The sequence below is a fragment of the Sinocyclocheilus grahami genome, unplaced genomic scaffold, assembly GCF_001515645.1.
Source record: "Sinocyclocheilus grahami isolate Dianchi unplaced genomic scaffold, SAMN03320097.WGS_v1.1 scaffold72.1, whole genome shotgun sequence".
Classification (NCBI taxonomy): Eukaryota; Metazoa; Chordata; class Actinopteri; order Cypriniformes; family Cyprinidae; genus Sinocyclocheilus; species Sinocyclocheilus grahami.
Window position 1 is genome coordinate 346,881 of NW_015505251.1, and position 23,824 is coordinate 370,704.

Consider the following 23,824-nt stretch of genomic DNA (forward strand, 5'->3'; position numbering starts at 1 on the left):
ACGAGTTTCACAATTTGAGTTGAATTACTGAAATAAATGAACTTTTCCACGACATTTCTAATTTATTGAGATGCACCTGTACTTCTAAAAAAGGCTTTAAAGAATGAAGAACTTAATTTTGAACAGGGGCACCGCTAGCAATTTTGGGCCCTATGAAAGAATATGAGGTCCCCCTATCCTCATTGGTTAAGAGGGTGAAAACTCCCCTCGACATGCCTATATAAGATCTGTATTTCTGTGAATAAATTGAAGTATTTGAGAATACATTTGAATGTGTGTTTTCTTACTTCCCGGCCGTATTTATTTACACTTGGAGAGACTGAGAAGATTTCACGGTGGCAAAGAGATATCGAGGGACCAAATTGTTATTTATTAACAGTGTGGCAAAATAGAAGCAGCCTAATTCGCGTGTAGTGTATCTGGTTGCCATGACAACCTCACGTGCTTCCTGCTGCTGCGCTATGTAATCAGAGTGTGAATTTGTAGATTTTCTATAGCAAAATAAAAAATGTGTTTAAAAGTGCGACTGACTAAATTGTCCGGCTCGGTTTGCCCCCCCTCGAACTCGAAGACAGTTTACCATCTGATCTCACTCAATGACTCTAGGCTATGTAGGACGAGACGAAACCATGTAGTGAATGGGGGAGATAATTTTGCAGGAAATGCAGAAATAAGCCGTAATTTTGTTTTATTTGTAACTCTTTGGTAGATACATTTATAATTTCTATTACATTACTACTACTACTGTTACTACTAATAAATCATATCACAAAAGTGTGTTGGCCCATAGAATCGTGCTAAATTCCCCCCCTTAGCGGCGCCCCTGATTTTGAGCAGAATATTTATTTGTTTATGGAAACAGCACTTTAAGAAAAATAAAACTTAAAAAAAAAATAATAATAATAATAATAGAATAGTGCTATATTTTTATAGGCTATAAAAATAATGAATAAGAACTTTGTTTTGAAAAATGTAAAATGTTTATCTTTAAAGAAAATGCACTTTTAGCATAATAATAACAACAACAACAACACAAATAATAAATATAGAATTGCTATTTGGAAATAAATAATAAATGTTTTTCAAAATAAAAGTCACTAAAATCCTCTGAACTAAAAGACCAGTTGTAAAAGTTAAAAGTAAATACTTACTTTTGAGAAAAGTTCTACAACCATATATTTGCAGATGCTGCTTGGTTTGACATTTTAAATATTTATAGGGCCACTGTGCAATGAGTTTTAAGAACGGATGATTGATTGATTGGTGAAAAGGCTGATCATCAAACCCCAAACATGTGAACACTCCCAATAGGGACAGAACAGGATTACAAATCAACATCCTCCTTTCCAAAAAGAGCAGATAAAGTACTTGTTTGTGCCACCTCTCAGTTCCCGTAAATAAAAGGTAAGCAAACAAGACTATTGGTTTACATAAACGCATTACATCCTGTTCTGAGCAGATGGTCATAAACCCAGGAAAGTTGCTCAACATGGCATCTACAGTTCGCTTAAGAACTGGGCATAAACTGGCAAGCACACTGCAACCTGGCAACTCTCCCTCCCCAGAGCGGGACATAATTGCACTACTGTGTGTGTGGCCAACTATACCAAACACACACACTCACACCCCTATAATCACAGTAAGCCAACATATCCACATCAAGACATGTAACTGATTATCATCTCTAAGCCCGGGGATATGTGATAGTGCTGCCTTTCAGAAATTCACTGAATCACCATTTTCTAAACAATGTGAAGTTTTGACAACTGCTGAGGCATCAGATTCCCTCAAAAATGCCTGTATAAAAGATACAGATACAAAACACAATGCATAAAACATTAAAAATGGGGTCAGACCGTCAGACTGATGGCACGTTCAGCTTACAGCCAAAATGGACAAACCTATCAACAAAAGAAACCTGTCTGGTCATCTGACCGGAAAAAGAACACTTTGCGTGGTCACACATGAGAAATCTTTTAGCATGTTTGAAACCCCCAGAGTAAACAACACGAAACTGATGGGGAACCCCGGTAGTTCGATTATTCGAGTCTCTCGAAACACTTTTATAACACAAAAGGAATCAGGAGAAATTTCACTTCGTAAGATGCAGCTCTAATGCTCTGATGTTGCTCATGCACCCACATTCAAAGCACCCAAAACTGAGAGTTTCCGAAACAACATGTTCCAACACCTCACACCCACGCTAACGAGGAGCTGTGGCTTTAAGATAAAAACAAAGATGCGCCTCCTGCGAGGTGAAATGAGGGACGTAAATTTGGAGAGAATTGCTCCATGCGCTCAATGGCTACTGCTGCCCCCCCCTCGGAGCAAAAAGAAACCCCCTCTGTCCGCCTACAAAAGCGGAATAAAGCCATGGATGGGACGTCCTGTGTCTAATTCCCTCCCAGCGCTGTCCCAGGGGGAGGAGGGCTTGCTCTTCACCCTTTGAGATCCACGTCTGTGCTCTTTCAGCTGCCTGCACTTCGTAAAGGCTGGAATAAAAGCAGACACAAAGCTTCCTGCTATGATCCACACGCTGTCTAGGGGACAGGGCCTTCTTCAGATAAATAGGCCAAACACCTGCTGGACTTCTTCCCTCCGTATAGGCCACGCCATTCATTAGAAAGCAGCGGAGCAAAGCATTCATTTGCTGTATCCATTCAACTGCACTTTTGTATGAGGCCTTGATATTGATCCTCATTCTGCTTCTCTAAGCGGGGCTTTACTCTGGACATTAAAAGGCAAGCCAAATGGCGTCCCGCACAAAGAAACCAATGAATGAAGACTTAAACAGGACACCTCCTAAAAGTAACAGTTGTCTAGCAAGCAGCCACAGACTCGTATTTTCACTTTAGCTTTAAACAAAAATATCTCGAAAGTGATTCTGAACATCAAAAGCTTCGCTTTCTGGAGACATATTAACTCTACGTAAACAGTTTAAGCCATCCAAATGGGTTAATGAAGGTTAAGGCTAGAAGGCATACAGCAAAAACTACTGGGCATGCGCACATCAATATAGCATTATTTTTCTCACACTGTACAACAATAATTACTATTTTTGCATTCTTGTAAGGGGTAGGTTTAGGGTTGGGGTAGGTGTAGACATTAATAAAACACAATCTACTAGGTAGAAATTTCAATTTATTGTTAGCTTCCAGTTTTTGCTGTATCCCGTCTAGCCACAACCGTTAATGAAGTAGACTAAAAGGCAGCCATCAGAAGTGAAATACTATTGAGGCACTGTGGGCCCGTGCTGTTTGATTTGGGTCTGATAGGAAGGAGGGGTGGCATGCTTCTGTTTACTGAGCATGCTACTGGCCTTAGGCTGCACTGTGAGCTCAGTGGGCTACGATGAACCAGAACAATCCAACCCAGGCACAACATCCCCTCTGAATGAAACTACAATGCTGTGTCCGCAACTCACATGAGCAGCAAGCTCCGCTGGGATTTTAGCCGTCTGTCTAGCTTATACACACTACTTATATGTTTCACAAATGTATTCGTGTTTTAATTGAGCGCTATTCAAAAAAGCTCCAAGGGTGCATTAAAGCACACCGAACTGCTAAAAAATGCACACAATAATGCAAGCTTTGGTTGATGTTTTTAAAATAATTTCTTAAAGTCAACATACATTGTAATTTGCAAACCCTTTTACTTCTATGCTGGGGCATATTTATGAATGAAGGATATTCAATGACAAAAAAAAAAGTATGGCAGAACAAGGTTGCCTAAAAAGTTAGCATAATTAACATGATCCAATAGCCGACATGGCCTAAGAGACATCACAAGAAAAGGAAAGTTGTTTTAGAGGTGGAGCAAATTACTACAACTTGATTAAAGCCTACAGAAACAATTGTTTTCAACATGACAAGAACAAGATTTATTTAAAATGAACATTTTGACTTAATTTTGACTCCTACGGAAACATTTCAAGTAAATTTGCCTTAAAAACAACAAACGGTTGTACAATAACATTGGAGTGATTTACCATGACATATGTAAACAAAACAAACGAAAGCAATAAGAATAAGACTTCTTATCGTAACCTTATAAGACAGAGGAGTGAATTTAATGAGTATACTGTATATACGTACATATATAAACAGACATAAATATAAAACACCTCAAGACATCATGTCTAAAATCACATCTCCACGCTCTTAAATCTGCGCCACGTTTTCAAACGCTAAATTACCCGTAGGCGAAACACAAAATCAAGCACGCTGTTTGCATGTTTCTGGTTCGCGCCCGCTCTCGTTTCGATCTCCCCGCGTTTCCGATGCGCAGCGCTCTACTACTGAGAAAGGAAGATGGTAGTTTGTCACAGTACACACCCCCACACATAACAACCTCCGTCAAACGCTGCCTTTTTATTGCAGCCGCCTTTTGCACCGCTCAAAACACTGCAATTGGCGTCTTTGACTAAACATATGGTTCATGTAGCCTCAGCGAGGTTTTGCACAGGAATCACTTGATTCCTGATAGAAATATGACATTTTTTTCGCATGCATACTGCTACTACGCAATATCTGAGGGAAAAAAACATGTCCACCTCCCATTTTCCCGTGCATCAGCGGGTGCTAACAGGCTAACACGTTAGCCAGCCTCCTCTCGAGGGTGAAGGAGATCAAACACGAGAGGTTTACAATTACACACTGCAAACTTTTGCAACAGAACGAGCAATTTGTAAATATAAGCCCCATTCTCCGCAACAAAAACACACCAGGCTGCGTATTTTAATAGCAACATTGTTTATGCTACTAGTATCATCAATTTCTCAACCCAAGCTAGAGGGCAGTGTATAACTGGACAAAATAATATCAGAAGTGCACACATGCACGGCCACGATAGTTTTAGGAGCAGAGCATTACATCTTCTAAACTCAATCTACGCTTTCATATAACGTTAGGTCAATACTTTAAAATGAATCCAAACAGACTACAGCTGGAATAGATGCTATCGCGAAATGCTCAGACAACAACAACCAACTGGCACCTGGTGTTCAGTCCTGCTCAAATCTGCTCGTTTATGCTTACTGAAACACTCTAAACTGTTTATTTCTCTACGAGAGCGTAAAGTTCCATTATACACCACCAGGCTTTTAAACCTAGTTGTCTTTAGGTGAAAGAAACACGGTGAGTTAACTTGAAAGTCCAATATAGAGTCATCAAAAGGTATCATTAAATCTCTTATGGGCGAAAAATTCCATTTAAAATGATCAGAACAACTGAAAGCTACTAAAAATATTTAAACTTCATCCTTTATCTATCTTTAAACTCTTTTGGACCTAATTTTTGACAGGCTGTGCATTAAGCAGGGCATTTTCTGCGCTTTTTAGCTGAAAAAGTGCTTTCATAGTGTTTAAAGTCAAAAAGCGGTGTCACATGAAACGCACGAGACTCCGAATCAAATTGAAGCAAGTTCAACCCAAAGCAGCCATCAGTTATCTAGCTTCACATCTCCATCCTGTCAAAAAATGGCACTAAACTCCTCGGGGTCCTGAAATATGATGCTAGAACGCCTCAACATAGACATCAGACCGCAGAAGCACAGCAACATCAGCCATTAGTTAGGAATAGGTACATGTTTTGATGTGAGCTAGCTAGCAGTTTAGCCTGTCAGTCCCATAGTGAGAAAACAGCACATGGATGGAGGCATGTGTCTGCTGCGCAGCAAAATAACTAGAACACTCACTCACTCACTCACTCTCCTCACTGAGCAACTTAGAGCTGCTACACAGCCGCGGAGTTATTTCTAATTCCTGCATTGATCATGAATGAGGCTAACGCTTTAGCCAGGGTCCCGCTTACCTCCCCGCTGCTGGAGCCGCTCGACTCCCCCAAAACATCCCGAAATTTCTGCAGGTTGCTGCCGATGGCAGCGGACACTTGCAACGCATCGTCGAAACCGGGCCCGAGCCCGTTCGCGTTCGGATTAGTGCCCGCGCTGTTTCGGAGGGAAGCATTGACTCGAATTCGGCCCGCTTTCCTCCCGGTGCCCGAGCTGCTGCTCCCTCCGGGCCGAGCAGGGAACCGCCACCGACAGCTGTGCGCCATTTTACACTCTGCCTGCCTGCCCTAGGATCAGGAGCTCAGTGTGGGCGTAGCCCCGAACGAGCGATCTCCGCACACGGCCGCTCTGGTCTAGCGGTCAGAATGGATTATCCATGTTTCGGGGTGGAGGTACCGAAGACCCCGACAAGATCCCAGCGCAGAGCAGGCTCAGTGATGTTTTCACGCAGGTTCGTCGGGGATACTCAAGGGAGGGGGGAAATAACTGTACATCAGACACAGGAAGATTGCTTAGCGAAATTTAACACTTTTCATATAGTCTTCATATTTAAGTCTATGAGAACTTAATCATATTTAATAGTTACGTTTTTAACATTTGCTAATTTAATTTTTTATATTTAACCGTTTTTCCTCTGTATTTCTAATTTGTAGAAATTGCATTAAATTGCGTGTGTAATTTCTGCACCCCTACCGTCAATAAATGGAATTGCAAAAATAGTGACTGTTTTCGCACAGGTTTCTTTGAACACGCCCCCATGTACTATTTGTCAGGGAAACAGATAGCCCCGCCCTGAGCTCACGCCATTGGTTGAAGCAATTAAGCAACGTTTCTACAGCGACCTAGAGACAGAGAGCTTGCATTTTTAGGTGAAGTTGACTAATGTTAGTTGTCAGTCGCACCAGTGTGGATATTCTGTATTTCAGATGCTACATCTTGGAAGTATGCCCAAAAATAATAAGTTTCACCAGAAAATGTCATATCAACAAATAAGTAGCATGTCTGCCAGTTTTGTTCTGATCGACCGACCCCCCCCCCCAATTAGATTTAATTGCGCTACCAGTGGCAATTAAATCTAATAGTAGCGAAGTTAGCTCAGATTATGTCAAACCCTGCAAATTATTTGTTATACTTTGTTTTCAAATTGTTCATGTTAACAACATCAACATTGCATGATTACTATTTAGTGTGTATTAGCGTTATCTGTAACTTAATTTCTGTACAGTCTAATCTCTAATTGTCATACCATTCGAATTTCATAATAAAATTGTTTTTAACCGCCAAAAGCAATTTATGTTCATTAGAACTCGTTCTCTTTGACATAAAACTCTTTTGTAAATTCATTCTAATCTTACTGTAATCAGATGCTCATTTAAAACTGGAATATAATTTCAGTCACTTACATGTGTTTCATTACCATCATGCACCTTTTAATAAGTTTAATTATTTCAGATTTATTTTTGGCGTTTCATGCCTTTTAATTTAGAAAGGACAGTAGGTCGACAGGAAGCGAAGTGGGTGAGAGAGATGGGGGTGGGATCGGGAAAAGTCCGCGAGTCAGGACTCGAACTCGGGACGCCCGAAGCGCAGCGCCCCACGAGGCCATGGGCGCCGACATTAACCGGGAATGCTTCTTTATGTCCTTCTTTCAGACGTGACGCAATGATACAAAGAGGAATCGCGGCAAACCCGTTTTTCCCACGGAAACTGACCTGAACCACTGAAATTAGAAAACATTATTACAAGCTTACCGTTATCGGGCTAAGTTAAGGAGATGGTTTTGAACACTGATTGGTTATTTACTTGCTCAATAATTGATTTTAGATCATTTTTACCAAAAAAAATAATAATTAGACTGCATTTTTAAGAAATCTTATGAAATGTCTAATTTCCAAGCTTGAATCTCTCAACACACATATAGCCTATGTATAGTAAATTCTAAACAAACACATAAATCCAAACACGTAAATCCATGGAAGCTTTTGACTTAATATTTACAAAAACTTTTTAAAAGATTAAAAACATTTACACATCACTGCTTTTCATTTTAGAAATTTTAATTACAATACATTGATTTGTTTTATGCTATATTGTGCAATAAATCCATTAGCACATTTAACATACAATTAAAAAAAATTCACTCAAATTTTATTTAACAAAAACAAGTTCCATTGATTCAATTGTGTTAAAAGAGACAAATGAGTGAGCAAATGCACAATCTAACAGACAGAAATATCACAGCAGGCTTTAAAGCATTCAGTTTGCTTTGAGAATTCATGGGGTCAGGTTTATTGATTGAGGTCTTGAAAATATGAGGGAATAAAGAATTTCAGACTTAAAACCAACTAACACTCACCGAAATAATTCAGTGAAAATCAAAATGCAGACATACCCTACACCACTTGACAGGTCAATCTAATGCAACTCTCTCACAACCAAAAGCAGTGATTGGACAGTATCTTATCAATGTCATCTTTTAAGACAAATGTCAGTAGCAAGGTCCATGCACCCAGAGCATGCAGTTTTGCAACTGTTAACAAGAGACATGATGTCACTGCATGAGAGAAGGTCATAAGGCTGACTCAGAAGTCAAAGAGGTCATTACTCAGGACATATTGCACTGTTAAAAGACACAATGGATTCTTGTAAAGTGTGCAGGGGTATTTCTTAACATTTCAACAAGAGCTCAATATTCTTAATGAGTCTCATAAAAGTGCATATTACAGCAAATGCTTCTTGAGCTTCAAGCATAAAATGTCTGTAATAACAAAAGCATTTTGACAAATGGTAAAGCTACCGACCATTCCACGAAGAAGAATCCGACGTGTTACTGCTGTGTTATGCAACACAGATGCCTTTAAAACCAATAGGTACAACTTTAAAAATGGAAACTCTGTGGTATATAATGCTGATGATGTTAGCAAAATATTTTGTGATAGTTTAATTTCTTTTGCAGCCAACATTGTTTTGCTTTGATATTTTAATCAATACAAATGAGTCCACAACTCTTCCTCCTCCAAGGCGCGCGCCGTCGCTTTGTCTCACACACACACACGCAGAGAGAGAGAGAATTGACGCGCTACATGTAAACAATATTCTTTGTTGTATTTTCCTGTCAAAATAACAGCGCTCCTTTGGAGTTCTTCAGCTTTTAAGAAATGCCGCTTTCACCGGTAGTGGCCGGGACTAATGCGCAAACGGCAACCTCATTGGCTGGCGCTCACTTATTATCGTCCCCGTTTTGATTTCAGAAAATCAGTTCGAGCGAACGCACACCTTATTAATATGAATGAATCCAGCAGCTCATTAATCCTTAGTGCGTTTTATATTGTTCTTATTGGTAGAATTCGTATCATTATTATCCTGTCAGTATTTTTCCCAAATTTTTTTTTACAGAAACACTGAATGACCAAAAAAGCACCACCGCCAGTCCTAAGTTCAGTTAAAATGACTAATATGCATTCATACATGGTTATCAAGTTTTAATTCTAATTACTAAAGTTCTATCATTAAATAATACTTGATTATCATATTATAATGATTGACTGACTGATGTTAAGAGTGTACTTTCAGATATTTAAAAAACTGTGCCATTTTACAAACATATATATATATATATATATATATATATATATATAGGGGGTCTGAATACTTTCCGTACCCACTGTATATATATATATATATCAGTCTGGCAAGTAAACGAAAAAATTTACTAGCCAATGGCGATTCAATTGCCAAGGTGTCCGTAGAGGGTTGGGTAAGCAAGCCTCATGTATGCTGTCATCTGTCTATAAGCCCGAGTTTCATTTCCCACAGTGAACATCTTTGCAAGGCAAAATGTAACAGAAAAAGTGACTCCGGTTATTGAGTTCTGTCTGTGGAGACCTCAGACCTCTGAGGAGTTTGAAAGAACAGATAGCCGAATATGCTACAGTGATATGGCATTTGGAGATCTGCATTTGACCTCTGAGGAGCACATTAACAGCATGAATGCAGGCGTGCTCCTCCGAATGGTTAAATGTTCTTGTTTCAAAGCGGTAAGAGAGAGGCCAGAAACATCTGAATGGCTTAGTCATAAAGAGCATGCCTGGGTGCTGGGGGAAGGGACTCAAGGGAGTGATGTGGTTTAACCACTGGGTCCCATTTGCTGGTTGCTTTGCTTATGATCAGCAAGCCACTTCATGATCTGTTGCCTGAGCTCTTCATTGGGCCTGATCTGGTCCATGGTGAGCGGACTGCAAAAAAAAAAAATCTATGGTGTTAATATTTTAATGCATTTGGTTTCTTTCACGTCTCTTACCAGATGTGAGGAAAGCCAAGGTGCCAATGGTCTCATTTGACATGATGTTGTGGAAGCGACCCAGCTGTCCAAACATCTGCAGACTAGATTCTTTCTCTCTGCGGGCATCAGGGGCCAGACTGTCCCACTCCCCCCGATCCCTCTCCAGCTGGAGGATTTTGATCTTACTTAAATACTGGAAGGAACAGATGCACCTGTGAGTGTCACATCTTTAATCAATCAATTAAATATTCCTGATATCAACTACTTAGAGGTTAATATGTTCATGTAATTGAACAACCAAGCTAAATTGAACAAACAAAATGTGTTACCAGTATAAATAGTTGGCATTTGCATAAAACAAAAGCAATCTGCCCAGGCAGACAAGTACCTGTATAGCCTCGTCAAGTAAGAAGATGGCATCATTCATGAGGAGATTGAGAAACCTCAGGAAGAGTGGTGGATTCATGGCTTCAAGATTTTCAGATGCATAATCAGCAAGACGCTGTGCGAAAACAAATGTTTTTTGTGTGAAATTGCGAGCAAGGGATGAACAAAATTTCAAAGCAACCTAAATATTATTTATAATATTAAAACATCTGTTCTCACCTTAATGCTCTCCCTGTAGCTCTCTTCTCCCCACATGTACTTCAGAATGGCATACATTGGTCGTCTGTAATTAAACTTCTGCTCAAACTGATGAGGATCACCTGAGAAACAAGCCATTGACAAAATCTAATATAGGATGTTACAATCAAATTAACAACAGAAAAAAACTCCAGAAACTGACCAGTGAACTCTATATCCACAAACACTGTAATGAGGGCTTCAGCAAGTTGGGGTGCATGCCGATATGTGCTGAACACCCTTTGGCGCTGGAACATGATAGGCTGGACAGCGCCAGGTGACAGAGTCTCCATATGGGGCATCACAGCTTCAAGAACCTCTGCCAGCTTTGCGCGCAAATGAGGATTCTTCATTCTGTGAGTAAATAACCTAGAGTAAACAACAAGCCACATGGAATGCAAAAAAAAAAAAAAAGTGCGAGAAACTCAGCATTACTCCGGCTCACACCTATCAACGTTGCCCATGAACACAGTGATGAAGGTCAGGACATGTTCTAAGCTTTCCGCCGAGGACTCCAACACCTCGTCAGCAAAGCGGCGGAGGAATATGAAGAAATCGCCTATGTTTTCGGCAAAGAATTCTGTGAAAGTGTCAAGAGATTGGGTTTTTGAAAAATTGCAGCCCACAGGTATATACATAAAATGGGTAATTGTGACGTTTCATCTCACAATCCAAACTTTTTCCTTGCATTTCTAAGTTTATAGCTCAAAATGTAGACTTTTTTTAAATCACAATTTTGCCTCTTTTCTTGTGAATTCTGTTTACACCTCACATTTTTTGTTTCTGCCACAGAATAAAAGATAAAAAGTCACAATTGCGACTTTTTATCTTACAATTCTGACTTTTTCCCTCAAAATTCCAAGGCATAAACCCTCAACTGTGAGTTAACAAGAAAAAAAGTCAGAATTATGAGATATAAACTCAGAATTGTGAGGGAAAATAAGTCATAATTGCTTTTTTATTTATTTATTTTAATTTGGTGGTGGAAACGAGCTTGTTTACTGAAAAGGAACACAAAAACTTAGGGGGATACCTGGCACAAAGCATAGCAGGCTGTTCTCTAGTGCAGGTAAGGGAAAGATGAGAGGGATGTGCTCAGACCCCTGGTTGCCCAGGCTGAGCTGAACCAGCAGGGTGGCACAGGAGGCTTGGAGGTTGAGGCAGTTTTGTAGCATGGCGAGCTGCGTTGTAGCAGCCTTGGTTGAGAGATAGATTGTCATGAGGCGTTCAAACTGTTCCCGTAGCTCTGCTGCTGCTGCGCCTCCACTGAGCTGCGTGTCCCGCCATGTCCCCTGCAGCCGGTGTAGAGACTGATTCATCTTCACCATCTGATCATGAAGTCTGACAAACAAATACCATTAAAGCATGTGTTTATTTTCTGCAAATCAGTGCTTCCCACATAATGCAGCTGGGTTCATCACTACACCCCCATAACTGGTCATAACTACATACATTAAAATAAACAATAATTTAACTTGCATGTTAATTCAGTAGCTATTCTGACAAAGCCTTTATAGAGTTCAGGCAGCAAATATTTTGGCAGACTGATTCAAACTGATAACTTGTGAGTTTTTTTTTAATTGATCATTAAATTGAGATGGTAAAGACATTTATATTGTTACAATAGATTTCTATTTCAAATAAATGCTCTTCTTTTGAGGTTTCTATTCATTTTCACAAAAATATAAACAACAGTTTTCAACGCTGATAATAACAAGAAATATTTCTTAATCACCAAATCAGAATATTAGAATGATTTCTGAAAGATCATGTGACACTGAAGACAGAAGTAATGGCTGCTGAAAATTCAGCTTTGCCATCACAGGAATAAATTACATTTTAAAATATATTTAAAAAGAAAACAGTTATTTCATATTACTGTATTTTTGATCAAATAAATGCATATATATACTTAAATATATGAGTGTCATGACTCTTTCGTAATGAAGTATTACCTATGGAAGCCCAGGTACAGTGTAAGTTGTGTAAGGATGAGATTTTCTGTGAGAAGGCTGTATGATTGGGCAAATTCAACCGTTTGTTGAGGGGGAACAGGTATCAGACATGTCTCCTTGTCCAGACCTGTAGGGGGAGGTATATTTTTGAGTTTAGATTGTTATTTCGGAAGAGAAATGAAAGGTAGTGTCTGGTAGGTGAAGCACAGGCCAGTCACCTCTTGCGTGCACGTTTCTGTTACGCTGCTCTTCCTCACTCAGCTCCTTAAGCAAGCAGTACGTGGGGTTAAAGGTCAGGAGTTTAGGCGAGTAGGGTCGAGAAAACGGTTGGCAGAGCTTGAGCAGTGCAGCGCCCAGATTTAAGAAGAATGCATCTGAAGCGAACATTTGGAAGAATATCTCGGGCATCTGGTTTGCCCAGATTTTTGCCCGCCCCATGTTGGCCTGCAGGCAGCCACCCAGCCACGAGAGCAGCAGGTGGCGTGTCTCGCTGGACTGCTGAAGCAAGTTTTTCAGGATCTGATACAGCTTATCATGAAACTGCCCCATAAACTAGCATAGGGGAAGACAAGAAATGAAAGGGAATAAGTGGCTGGCTTCATGTCATCAAGCTTGAAAACCATGCTTTTTTCAATTTTGTGCCCACCTGGTGTATATTTGACTCTTGAACCTTCATTTCCTGTGGGCTGGAACGAGAAGGATTGAGGAAAAAGCCATGGTTCTCAACCACACCAGGGGTTTTCAACAGACAAGAAATATTCAGGATTGCTCCCAGAAGCGTTTTCTGATACTGAATCCCACTGTTAGGATCTTTGGGCTGAATATGCTCCATTAAAACCTAGGTTCAGAATATTATCATCCAAAAAATGTTTGATCTATATGAAAGAAACTGCAATGACATTAGCATTAATGAGCATTGGATCCGAACCTTAGAAATATCCTTTTGCCGACTGAAATACAGGAGAATTTCCAGGTAGGAATAGAGCAGCAGCTGACAAAGGTCTAAGTCTTTGACCCGGCCTTGGAAAATATCAAACACTGGCACCATAACCTCCCCGAAGGTCCGCACTTCTTGGTCAGCCAACAGACTAGCTATAACCTCATCCAAAAACTCCACAACTTCCTCAAACTCTGCAGAGATCATAACACAAACAAAGTCAAACACATGGAATTGGTTCAGGACCTTCAAACGTATCATATGACCACAAATGTGACACTTACGGGCTCCTCTCACAGCCTCCAGCAACAGGTCCAGAAGCTGTTCATACACGTTCTGACTGATGTAGATCTCTGGGGTCAGCAGAACAGTGCGGGCATTGGACACAGTAAAATTTTTGCAGTGCACTGCATACGATAACAGCTTCTCTGGGACTTTAGTGATCTGTGTTGATTTGAAGAACATTAACACATTGCATTAAGCGCAAACAATGCAATAAAGCGAATAAACAGTGCAACAAGCAGCCACATTTCATTCTTTTGGCACAACTGAACAGGCCGACAAAGTATAGAGTCTGCAGAAAATACCTCCTCTTTAGCTCTACAGTAGCAAGCGTAAAGGTACGGTATGGCACGTTTCTCTCCTGCATCACGATCTGCGGAGAGATTCACGACACTGCAGGAGGTCATGTAAATGAGATGGTTTCCCGGCTCCTGCAAAAGCAGCCTGCTGAACAAAGCCTGGAGGAGCAAATAAGGAATATTATTCTTATTCAAAGTTCACAATATACGTGTGCATATATGTGTGTATACAACTTATCTGATATTATGCAAAACTGGAAAAGAATGACACATTAACATGTTGTACCTGTTCTATGGTGTCCATGTTAAGCCAGTCCTGGCCATCAAGATCAGCAGCCACTTCCTCAAGGTATACACAGCGTGGTGGGATGCCATTACTACCTCTTAGACTGGGGTCACCTGGAAAGATATTATTTTAATTCAACAATAAATGCATTCTTAGTGCATATTCTGAACACACATATTCACTACTGTTCAAACGTTTAGGGTTTTTCTATATTCTGGAAAGAAGTTTCTTATGCTCATTAAGCCTGCATTTATTTGATTAAAAATACAGGAAAAACTGCGAAATTGTGAAATATTATTACAATTTAAAGTAACTGTTTCCATTTTAATATATTTTAAAATGTAATTTATTCACGAGATGGCAAAGCTGAATTTTAAGCATCATTACTCCAGTCTTCAGTGTCACATTATCATTCAGAAATCATTCCAATATGCTGATTTGGTGCTCAAGAAACATATTTTATTTTATTATTATTGATGTTGAAAACAGTTGTTTAAAGGGAAGGTTCACCCCAAAATGAAAATTCTGCCATCATTAACTCCCCCTTATGTTATTTCTTCTGTGGTACATAAATATACATATTTCGATATTTTTTCAACCCCATACAATAGATGTCAAAAGCCTCCTGACTACCAGCTATGGAGTTTTGTCCACTGTAGAGGACATTATGTTTTAGCGATTTCTCTGAGACGTTACATGTCACAGTTTTAATCTGGATGTCCTGTACAAAGCACATTCAGGGCTTTCCAGAGATACCAAATGATTGGATGTTTCACCATGGCCACTCCCTCTCCTTGGTCTTTAAAAATGGCTGACATTCATTTAGTGATCAAATGTAACACCCTAATGGAAATATGATATTTTGTAATTATCATTTAAATGTGACGAATTGACAACTTGTTTGTCATAAATCAACATCTCAGGAAAATGTTATGGGGTTTCAAATCAAAATATGACCTTCTGTTATGAAACAGGACATCACAATTTCATACATGTCCACTGTAGAGGACACCAGGACTTAAAGCATGTTTATTACACATTTTGGGAGACACAACAAATGAATAGAGAAAAATATATATATCGATATTCCTATTAAATATTAGATATTATTATGAAAATCTTGCTAATTATTACTCCTATTATTGCTCTTATTTGTTCATTCTATGTTGCCCCAAAAACACATTAATATGCAAATTAGATACAGTTTAGATATACATTATATGTAAAATGGAAAAACTCGTTTATGGCCATTTTACACACATTTTGCATAAAGAAAAATGTTTTTTAAAAATATCTTTCATAACATAGTTGAGAATCATCTTTATATAAAGTTTGGTATAAAAAAAATAAAATAGATTTCTGGTTAAAACAAAAATCCCACTGTTTTTGCCTTTTTATGTCTTTTTATTTTTTTTTTTAAACAGGACTTTTTAAAGTCCCGATGTCCTCTACAGAGTATAGAATAAAATATCATTTTTCAAAAATAGTATTTTTCAAAATTTGTTCTTATGCTCTAAACAATGTAATGACATGACAAAATACTAAATTCACAAACCTGTTTTTTCCTGGTAGTCAGGAGGATAGTAGCCAAAAGCAAAACAGTTAAGTCTTTTGTATTCCGCAGAAGAAAAAAAGTCATACAGATTTGGAGCAACATGAGGCTGAGTAAATTATGACAGATTTTTCATTTTGGGTGAACTTTCCCTTCATTATTTTTGTTGGAAACAGTGACACTTTTTTCAGGATTCTTTGATCAATAGAAACTTGTAATGGAATGGAAATCTTTTGTAACATTATAAATGTCATTACTGCCGTGATCACTTTCATGCATCCTTGCTGAATAATATCATTTTCTACCTTACTGTCCTCTAACTTTTGAAAAGTAGTTTAGAATTTAGGGCCACAGACAGGGGGCTCAGATATCACATTTTCAAAACCTTCCTTTTAGCACAACTGATGCAAACTGTGATACAGATTTGAATGGCAGACCAGTGGGATGGACAGTAGATCGATGTGGAGGATAAAGATAAAGACACAAATGAGAGAAACAAAATTGACGTAATGGGCCAAACTGCAGTGGATGAGGTCATCTGCAGCACTGCCTGGAAAATGCATGTCATCGTGATAGGATCACCTAAACTGAGATCAGTGAGACATCTGTCATCTACAATCTAATATTCATTTATTTTCAAACTATCCAGAAGTACACTTCAGCATACACATGAAATGGATTAATTATGGGAAAAAGTATCTCAAAAAAGTTCTCAGCTGGTGGGTTATCATACCCAAAAATGTGTCAAGTCTCTTCTGCTAGGGTTATGGACAGCAGGGGAAACAATGCTAAATGCAACTAATAGCACAACTTAAAGGGTAAGTTTGCTGATTATCAACCAGCTTTGTACTTTTACAGTGTTTGGTAGTATAAGTAAATGAACAATGTATAATTTTTCTGTGATACCTGCACCAAGATATATTTCTCTGCAAAAGACTTCAGCTGTCTGTGAAAACTAAAACTACAGATCTTTTTTTTTATCCCCGCCCACAGATAGTCTAATTAAGCCCAGTGCAGTATGGGTGTTGACATTTTCCTAAATTTTTTCCTCTAATCATGTAGCACTGAACATTTTTATTTTATAAAAGTTTATTTTGCATGGACAGCCAGCTTTTGTTAAAACCCTATCTTGCCAGCATTAATAAAAAATGAATAATAATTAATTTTAAAGGGGTCATATGATGCGATTTAAACTTTTCCTTTCTCTTTGGAGTGTTACAAGCTCTTGGTGCATAAAGAAGATCTGTAAAGTTGCAAAGACTAAAGTCTCAAATACAAAGAGATATTCTTTATAAAAGTTCAGACCACACCTACCTAAAACGGCTCGTTCTAACACGCCCCCACATATCTACCTCACTATGTGGGAAGATTTGCATAACACCGCCCAAATGTTCATGCAAAGAAAGAAGGCGTAACTTTTAGTCTCACTGTAGTTTTTTTGACGCTGCAGCCATGTCGTGAAGGCGCTGTGTGCTTCGTTGTGAAAGTGAACCTACTTTTTACGTCCAAAAGAGGACGATATCCACTTTGTCATGCCTAGAGCTGATCTGTGCTGGTCGCTGAGGAAATACATCAACTTTCACCGTGGATGAAGTGGAATCCAGCCCGGGGTCCGTCACATGTGGTTGCCGCTCATTCGTCGGATCCACCGGGCACGCCGTTCTCGACCCCACCGCCTCAGCTCACTCTAAGTCGGCCTCAGCTCACGCTAAGCCGGGGCTTCAGTTCACGCTAGCCCAGCCTCAGCTCACTCTATCCCGGCCTAAGCGCACGCTAATCCGGGGCTTCCCCTCACACTAGACCACTGTGTTTTTCGTTGTGAAAGCAAAACTACTTTGTTTGGTCTTCCAAAAGAGGACACGACTACAAATCAGTGGTACTATTTACAACACTGTTCCAGAACAGTTTAACCCAAATATCCAGACGTGTGCAGCGCATTTTATGGAGGACTGTTTACTGATCTTGGAAGAGTAACGTTAGACTACAATGCCGGCAGTTCTGACTCACGTAAGTACGTTTTCATTTAAAGGATTTTCCACTGATGATTCAAACCCGAGTTTTGGGCAGTAGAGTAGCACTTGTTGTTTGTCATTTCTCTGATCACAAATGCAGACAGGGTTTTATGTTTACGCGGCGCGATGCAATGCAACGCAACGCGTAAAAAGACAGTATAAGTCATTATAATCAGTAATTATGTCCCCACTGGATGCAACAAATGCGTCGTTTGTAATGGGTTTTATGTTTTTGCCTCGTCGCTCCGGCCGGACACGGCATCAACAGTATGTGAGGGGCGTAACATTTCCGTCTCACGCTTGAGGCATTCGGCCAATCACAACGCATTGGATAGCTGGCCAATCACAGCACACCTCGCTTTTTCAGAACGATGAGCTTTGTAAAAATCGACCCGTTTCAAAAAGGCGGGGCATAGAGGAGAAACACTAATGTACAGTATGTGGAAAATAATGTGTTTTTTTTACTTTAAACTGCATAAACACATTTCATTACACCAAATACACAACATAATGTTCTTTTTAGCAGCATCATATGACCCCTTTAAAAGGAAGGAGAAAATGTTTTGGTTCCAATCATATGAAACCAATATATGAAAAGCTAGCTAAATTAGGCAGATGCAAAACTAAGTAGGATAAAAGAAACAACGTCATACTATGTTAAATGCTGTTGTTAGCTCCACTGAACTCTTATTTATATGTTGTGCATTTCTTAGTATAATTAATACAATATTTGTGTTTGCTGCATGTGTTAGTGACAGAATGACAGTAAAGACAATTATAATTTTACAACAGATTGCTATTTCAAATAAATATTGCTCTTTACCACGGTTTCCACAAATATATTAAGCAGCACAACTTTCAACATTGATAATAATAAGAAATATTTCTTGAGCATCAAATCAGTTTATTAGAATGAATTATGAAGGATCATGTGATGTAAGTATTGGCTGCTGAAAATTCAGCTTTGCCATCACAGGAATAAAATACATTTTAAAATATATTCAAATAGAAGTTATTTGAATAGTTATTTCAAACTGTAATAATATTTTACAGTATTACTGTTTAACTGTATTCTGATCAAATAAGTGCAAATTTGATGAGCATAAGAGACTTCTTTCAAAATATTTTAAAACATCTTACTGACTCCAAACTTTTGAACGGTAGTGTATCAGTAAACAGACAGTTCTCATAACCAGTAGGTGTTAAACACTCACTGTTGTCCAGAGTGATGAGGAAGATCCTCTGGATCATGTGGTTGACGTTGAGCTGCTCACAGAGCTCCTGTCGTGAGCGGAAAGATCGGCTGATCTCTGCCACCGAGTCATCATTGTCATCGATGCTGTCAGACACAGAGTTGTCTGACTCAGACTGGCTCTCTCCTGAATCTACAGCTGTAGGGAAAAACAATTACAAAGTGCCATTAAATTAATGCTATCCTGCAAGTAGAGCGCTGCTTATTACCAAGACCTTACATTGTTGCTCAGCTTGACGACATTGCTTTTGGCCAGATGCAAACTGCTTTGCGTCAGCGAGGGAACTGAAGAGAGCTGCGAAGGGGTTTTGTGAGATGTTCTGATTGTTATTGCCCTGGTCTGTCATTTCCCTGGAGCACGTCCTCCATCAACATGTGTTTTCACAACCTGTAGGTAAAAAAGTGGGAATTAGAGTTAGCATATAATCCAAGTCCCAAAACCAGCCGAGATCCATCTAGGTAAACCATAAAGTCCATCTGGGAAAAAAAAAACACTGTGCATTTAAGTGCAAGATGACTCACTATAACGATTTACTCACTCTTCTGATGAGTCATTAATGAATATGAATTGATTAATTCACCTGGGAGTCATATTCAAGCAACAGGAAAGCACAACACAGATCAATAGTGACCTCACAATAACCAGCATGACTGCAAATTTGTGTCCAGTATGCTAACTTGCTACACATACGTTTCATATTAATCGCAGCCGTGAATCAGACTACAACAGACAGACACTAAGAGGTCTCAAAAGATGTGCAATAAATGTAAACCTAGATAAACATGAGCTTTATAGCTGTCAAAGACACTGACAGATCTCCTTGCTAGTTGTCAGGTGTCTTAAGCTAGCTGAGTTACTAGCAACACGCATAGTAACTGACAGCGGGCTGGTAATGTTCATAAAACACAGCAACTCAAGGCAACGTAAAGTAAATAATACATTAAATAGAAGAAGTACGTTGAAATATATCAACGTAGATGCATGCCACACCAGGTTTCGCGTTGAAATCCGATGTGGTTCAGTCCAACAGATCCAGAATGGACGCGCTACGTGACGTCATCAGCAGGGGACGAGACATTGTCGGCTGTTTCTTTTAATGTTTCTTTTTTTTTCTTTTCTGCAGTTCAAAGTCTTGTCAGGTATCTAGACTGTAAACAGTCAGGTTTAGCAGACGACAAAACCGTATTGTTGGAATGGCTCTGGAAGTTTTTCATAAAGATGAGACTTTGCAAATGCGCAGGAAGCTGATTGGGTAAGTTGGATCAAATATTACACGTCGCGCTTTTATAAGGCCTGGTGTTGTTTTTGATTTGATAAATGCACGCTATTAAACCGTTGTTCAGACTAAATACTCTTTCTGTTGTATTTTCAGGCAGTCCTGCAGACTCTTTTTTTCCCGTGATCCCGTGAAAATAGTGAGAGCACGGGGTCAATATTTATATGATGAGAATGGCATGCAGTACTTAGATTGCATCAGTAATGTTCAACATGGTAAGGACATTTTGACATGCATGCTACAGTATATAGGGACCTATATTTAACAGTTTCACATTATTATATAAAAGTGTCATAAGTATATATATATACTTATGACACTTTTATATAATAATGTGAAATATACACACACACGGTGTGTATATATATATATATATATATATATATATATATAATTTCTTTTTTTTTTTTAAAGTTACATCCTTGCTAATATACATCCTTTATATTTATAGAGTTTATGATCACCAGGGCTGCAATTATTGAATCAAAAATACTGTAAAACAATAATATGGAGAAATATTATTGCAATTTAAAATGAATATTTTCTATTTTAATCTTTTAAAATTTAATTTGTTCCTGTGATACAATGCTGAATCATCGGCAGCCATTACTCCAGTGTCACATGATCCTGCAGAAATCATTCTATAAATCTGGTGCTCAAGAAATATTTCAACCTGTCGAAATCAGGTGTCCTGCTTAATATTTTTGTGGAAATCATATATTTTTTCAGGATTCTTTGAAGAATAGAATGTTCAAAAGAACAGCAATTTATTTCAAATCTGATTGTTTGAAATTTGAAAATTATTAATGTCTTACTGTCACTTTTGATCAATTTCATGCATCCTTCCTGGATAAAAGTATTAATTTCTTTCTTACAGACCCCAAACCTTTAAATGGTGGTGTGCATTTAAAATAGTAGTCTAAACGCATCTAGAAATGATGAAGAAATAATTATTAGTTGTGTTTACAATGCAAATACCGTTTTATGCAAAAGTTTAGGCACCCCTCTGAGGCTGCATAATAATGTGCTCTTTTATAAGACAAGATCGTAGTGATATGCTATTCAGTTTCTAGAGAAAGCCGGATAATGTTATGTTTTTCAGACAGAAATTCTTAGTGTAGCAGTATTGCATTGTGTGAAATAAGTTTGGGCACCTTCTCAGTTGTGTGGATTTAAATATCTATAGTCACTTAATGCTGATTGATTCAATGAACTTTAACACTGCAAACACAGGTGCACAGCTAATAATGAAAAAGGATATTTAAGGTAGCTGATTGCTAGTTGTGCTTCTCCTTGATCTCTATGGGGAAAGTAGCAATATGGGAACCTCAAAAGAGATTAGAAATTGAAATTATGATAATTATCAGGGTTGCCCTGATAACTTTAGCATAAAACGGTAAATTATATCCCCTAACAGATCTACAACATTTCTGCCTGCATACCGTAGTTAATGTTACTGTAGTAAAACCATGATACATTTTCGTAACATGTATGCTTTTAGAAATGTAATCTACTCTTTATCATCATCCCACTGAATTTTAAATAGGCTTTACAGAGCACTTAGAGGAAGTATCAAGTATCATGATGACATACTTGATACATTTTGTCTTTGCAGTGGGACACTGTCACCCCAGCCTCACTCAGGCCGCTGCTGCTCAGATGGATCTTCTTAATTCAAACACTAGATTCCTCCATGATAATATAGTTCTGTATGCAGATCGGCTGGCCGCCACTCTGCCAAAGAAACTTTGCGTCTTTTATTTTGTCAACTCGGGGTAAGTAACTTACTTAATATACAGATTAAAAGAAATATTCTACAAAAAATTTTTTTTACAATGGTTTTATTAAGCAGATTGTAAAATTGCAATATATGCATACCATACATGATAAATAACACAACCTGTAATTATTCTACAAAATGGATTTTTGTCTTCTTCTGAAGATCAGAGGCTAATGATCTTGCCTTGAGACTGGCCCGTCAGTATACCCGACATCACGATGTCGTTGTGCTAGATCAGTAAGGTTTACCTAACTTTTTAAATGTGAAATTGTGAACTGTTATGTTTCTTATATCAGTCGAAAATGAAAAAAAGAGCTACATTAGACTTATTTTTGTGTCATCTTTACTTGCCTCTCCAGTGCATATCATGGACATCTCATCTCACTCATCGACATCAGCCCGTACAAGTTCCGGAAACTGGAGGGCCAAAAAGAGTGGGTGCATGTGGTGTGTACAGGACATAGAAACAACTTTTAAACCAATAATTCCGACTCTTTGCTACATATCATTCATTCTTGCTTAAATACAGGCACCTCTTCCTGATACTTACCACGGTATCTACCGAGAAGATCATCCTGACCCAGGACAGGCTTATGCAGACACTGTGAAAAGTCTTATTGACGAGGCGCATAAGAAAGGCTGCAAGGTATGGTAGGAAAAGCAAAGGTGTTAAGTGTTTTTTACTAAAATATATTTTTTATTTTACTTAAAGGGATAGTTCACCCAAAATACTCACTCTCATCATGTCATTCTAGATCTGTATGACTTTCTTTCTTGTGTGAAACACAAAAGAAGATATGTCTCAATATTTTTGTCCATGAGGTAAAAGTCAATGGTGACCAGTGTTGATTTGGACCCCATTGACTTTCATTGTACTGACACAATGTACATTTTTGGGTGAATGATCCCTTTAAAGGGGTCATATGATGTTGCTAAAAAGAACATTATTTCAGAATCAGAATGAGCTTTATTGCCAGGTATGTTTACACATACGAGGAATTTGTTTTCGTGACAGAAGCTTCCACAGTGTAACAGAATGACAGTGACAGAACAAAAAAAACACAGATAATGAAAAATAAAGTAAATAAGGAATAAACATATAAAAATCAACAATTGTATGTACAGGTATATAACAATAGACAGTTGTATGTACAGGTATATAACAATAGACAGTTGTATGTACAGGTATATTATGTGCAAATTGAAACGTAGACTGAGTATGCGTGTTAGATAAATAAGTGTATGAGTGAATAAATAGTTCAAGTAAATAGTTCACCAAATTTTGTGTATTTGGTGTAATGAAATGTTTATGCGGTTTAAGGTAAAAAAAACCCACATTATTTTCCACATACTGTACATTATTGTTTCTCCTCTATGCCCCGCCTTTCTGAAATGCGCCGATTTTTACAAAGCTCATCGGTCTGAAAAGCGATGTGTGCTCTGATTGGCCAGCTATCCAGTGTGTTGTGATTGGCCGAATACCTCAAGCGTGTGAC

At 38.5% G+C, this 23,824-nt stretch overlaps 3 protein-coding genes across 5 annotated transcripts in view; 1 reads left to right on the forward strand and 2 right to left on the reverse strand.

Moving 5' to 3' along the window:
* The window catches only part of kmt2a (lysine (K)-specific methyltransferase 2A), a 32,744-nt gene extending 26,535 nt beyond the window's left edge, over positions 1-6,209 (reverse strand). For 2 of the 3 annotated variants that reach the window (XM_016272597.1, XM_016272596.1), the window contains exon 1: positions 5,811-6,209. In XM_016272597.1, coding sequence (XP_016128083.1) covers positions 5,811-6,056 — 246 coding nt within the window. In that variant the 5' untranslated portion in view covers positions 6,057-6,209. Of the gene's footprint in view, positions 1-1,151; positions 1,178-5,810 lie in introns of those variants that run through there. The other variant, XM_016272598.1, reaches the window with a different exon arrangement.
* Positions 6,161-20,327, reverse strand: LOC107585600 (ubiquitin conjugation factor E4 A-like). The gene is made up of 17 exons (XM_016272689.1): positions 20,263-20,327; positions 19,492-19,659; positions 19,234-19,410; positions 14,456-14,568; positions 14,176-14,328; positions 13,873-14,032; positions 13,580-13,782; positions 13,298-13,489; positions 12,870-13,203; positions 12,652-12,778; positions 11,730-12,037; positions 11,144-11,276; positions 10,860-11,050; positions 10,679-10,779; positions 10,461-10,574; positions 10,091-10,265; positions 6,161-6,255 (listed from the first exon to the last, which is right to left on the reverse strand). Exons 2-17 carry the CDS (start codon positions 19,616-19,618, stop codon positions 6,161-6,163), a joined length of 2,703 nt encoding a protein of 900 aa, XP_016128175.1. The 5' UTR covers positions 19,619-19,659; positions 20,263-20,327.
* A 56-nt stretch (positions 20,328-20,383) lies between these two features.
* The window catches only part of LOC107585546 (5-phosphohydroxy-L-lysine phospho-lyase-like), a 6,324-nt gene continuing 2,883 nt past the window's right edge, over positions 20,384-23,824 (forward strand). The window contains exons 1-6 of the mRNA XM_016272599.1: positions 20,384-20,524; positions 20,645-20,763; positions 22,164-22,323; positions 22,491-22,565; positions 22,688-22,775; positions 22,858-22,974. Coding sequence (XP_016128085.1) covers positions 20,466-20,524; positions 20,645-20,763; positions 22,164-22,323; positions 22,491-22,565; positions 22,688-22,775; positions 22,858-22,974 — 618 coding nt within the window. The 5' untranslated portion in view covers positions 20,384-20,465. The remainder of the gene's footprint in view (positions 20,525-20,644; positions 20,764-22,163; positions 22,324-22,490; positions 22,566-22,687; positions 22,776-22,857; positions 22,975-23,824) is intronic.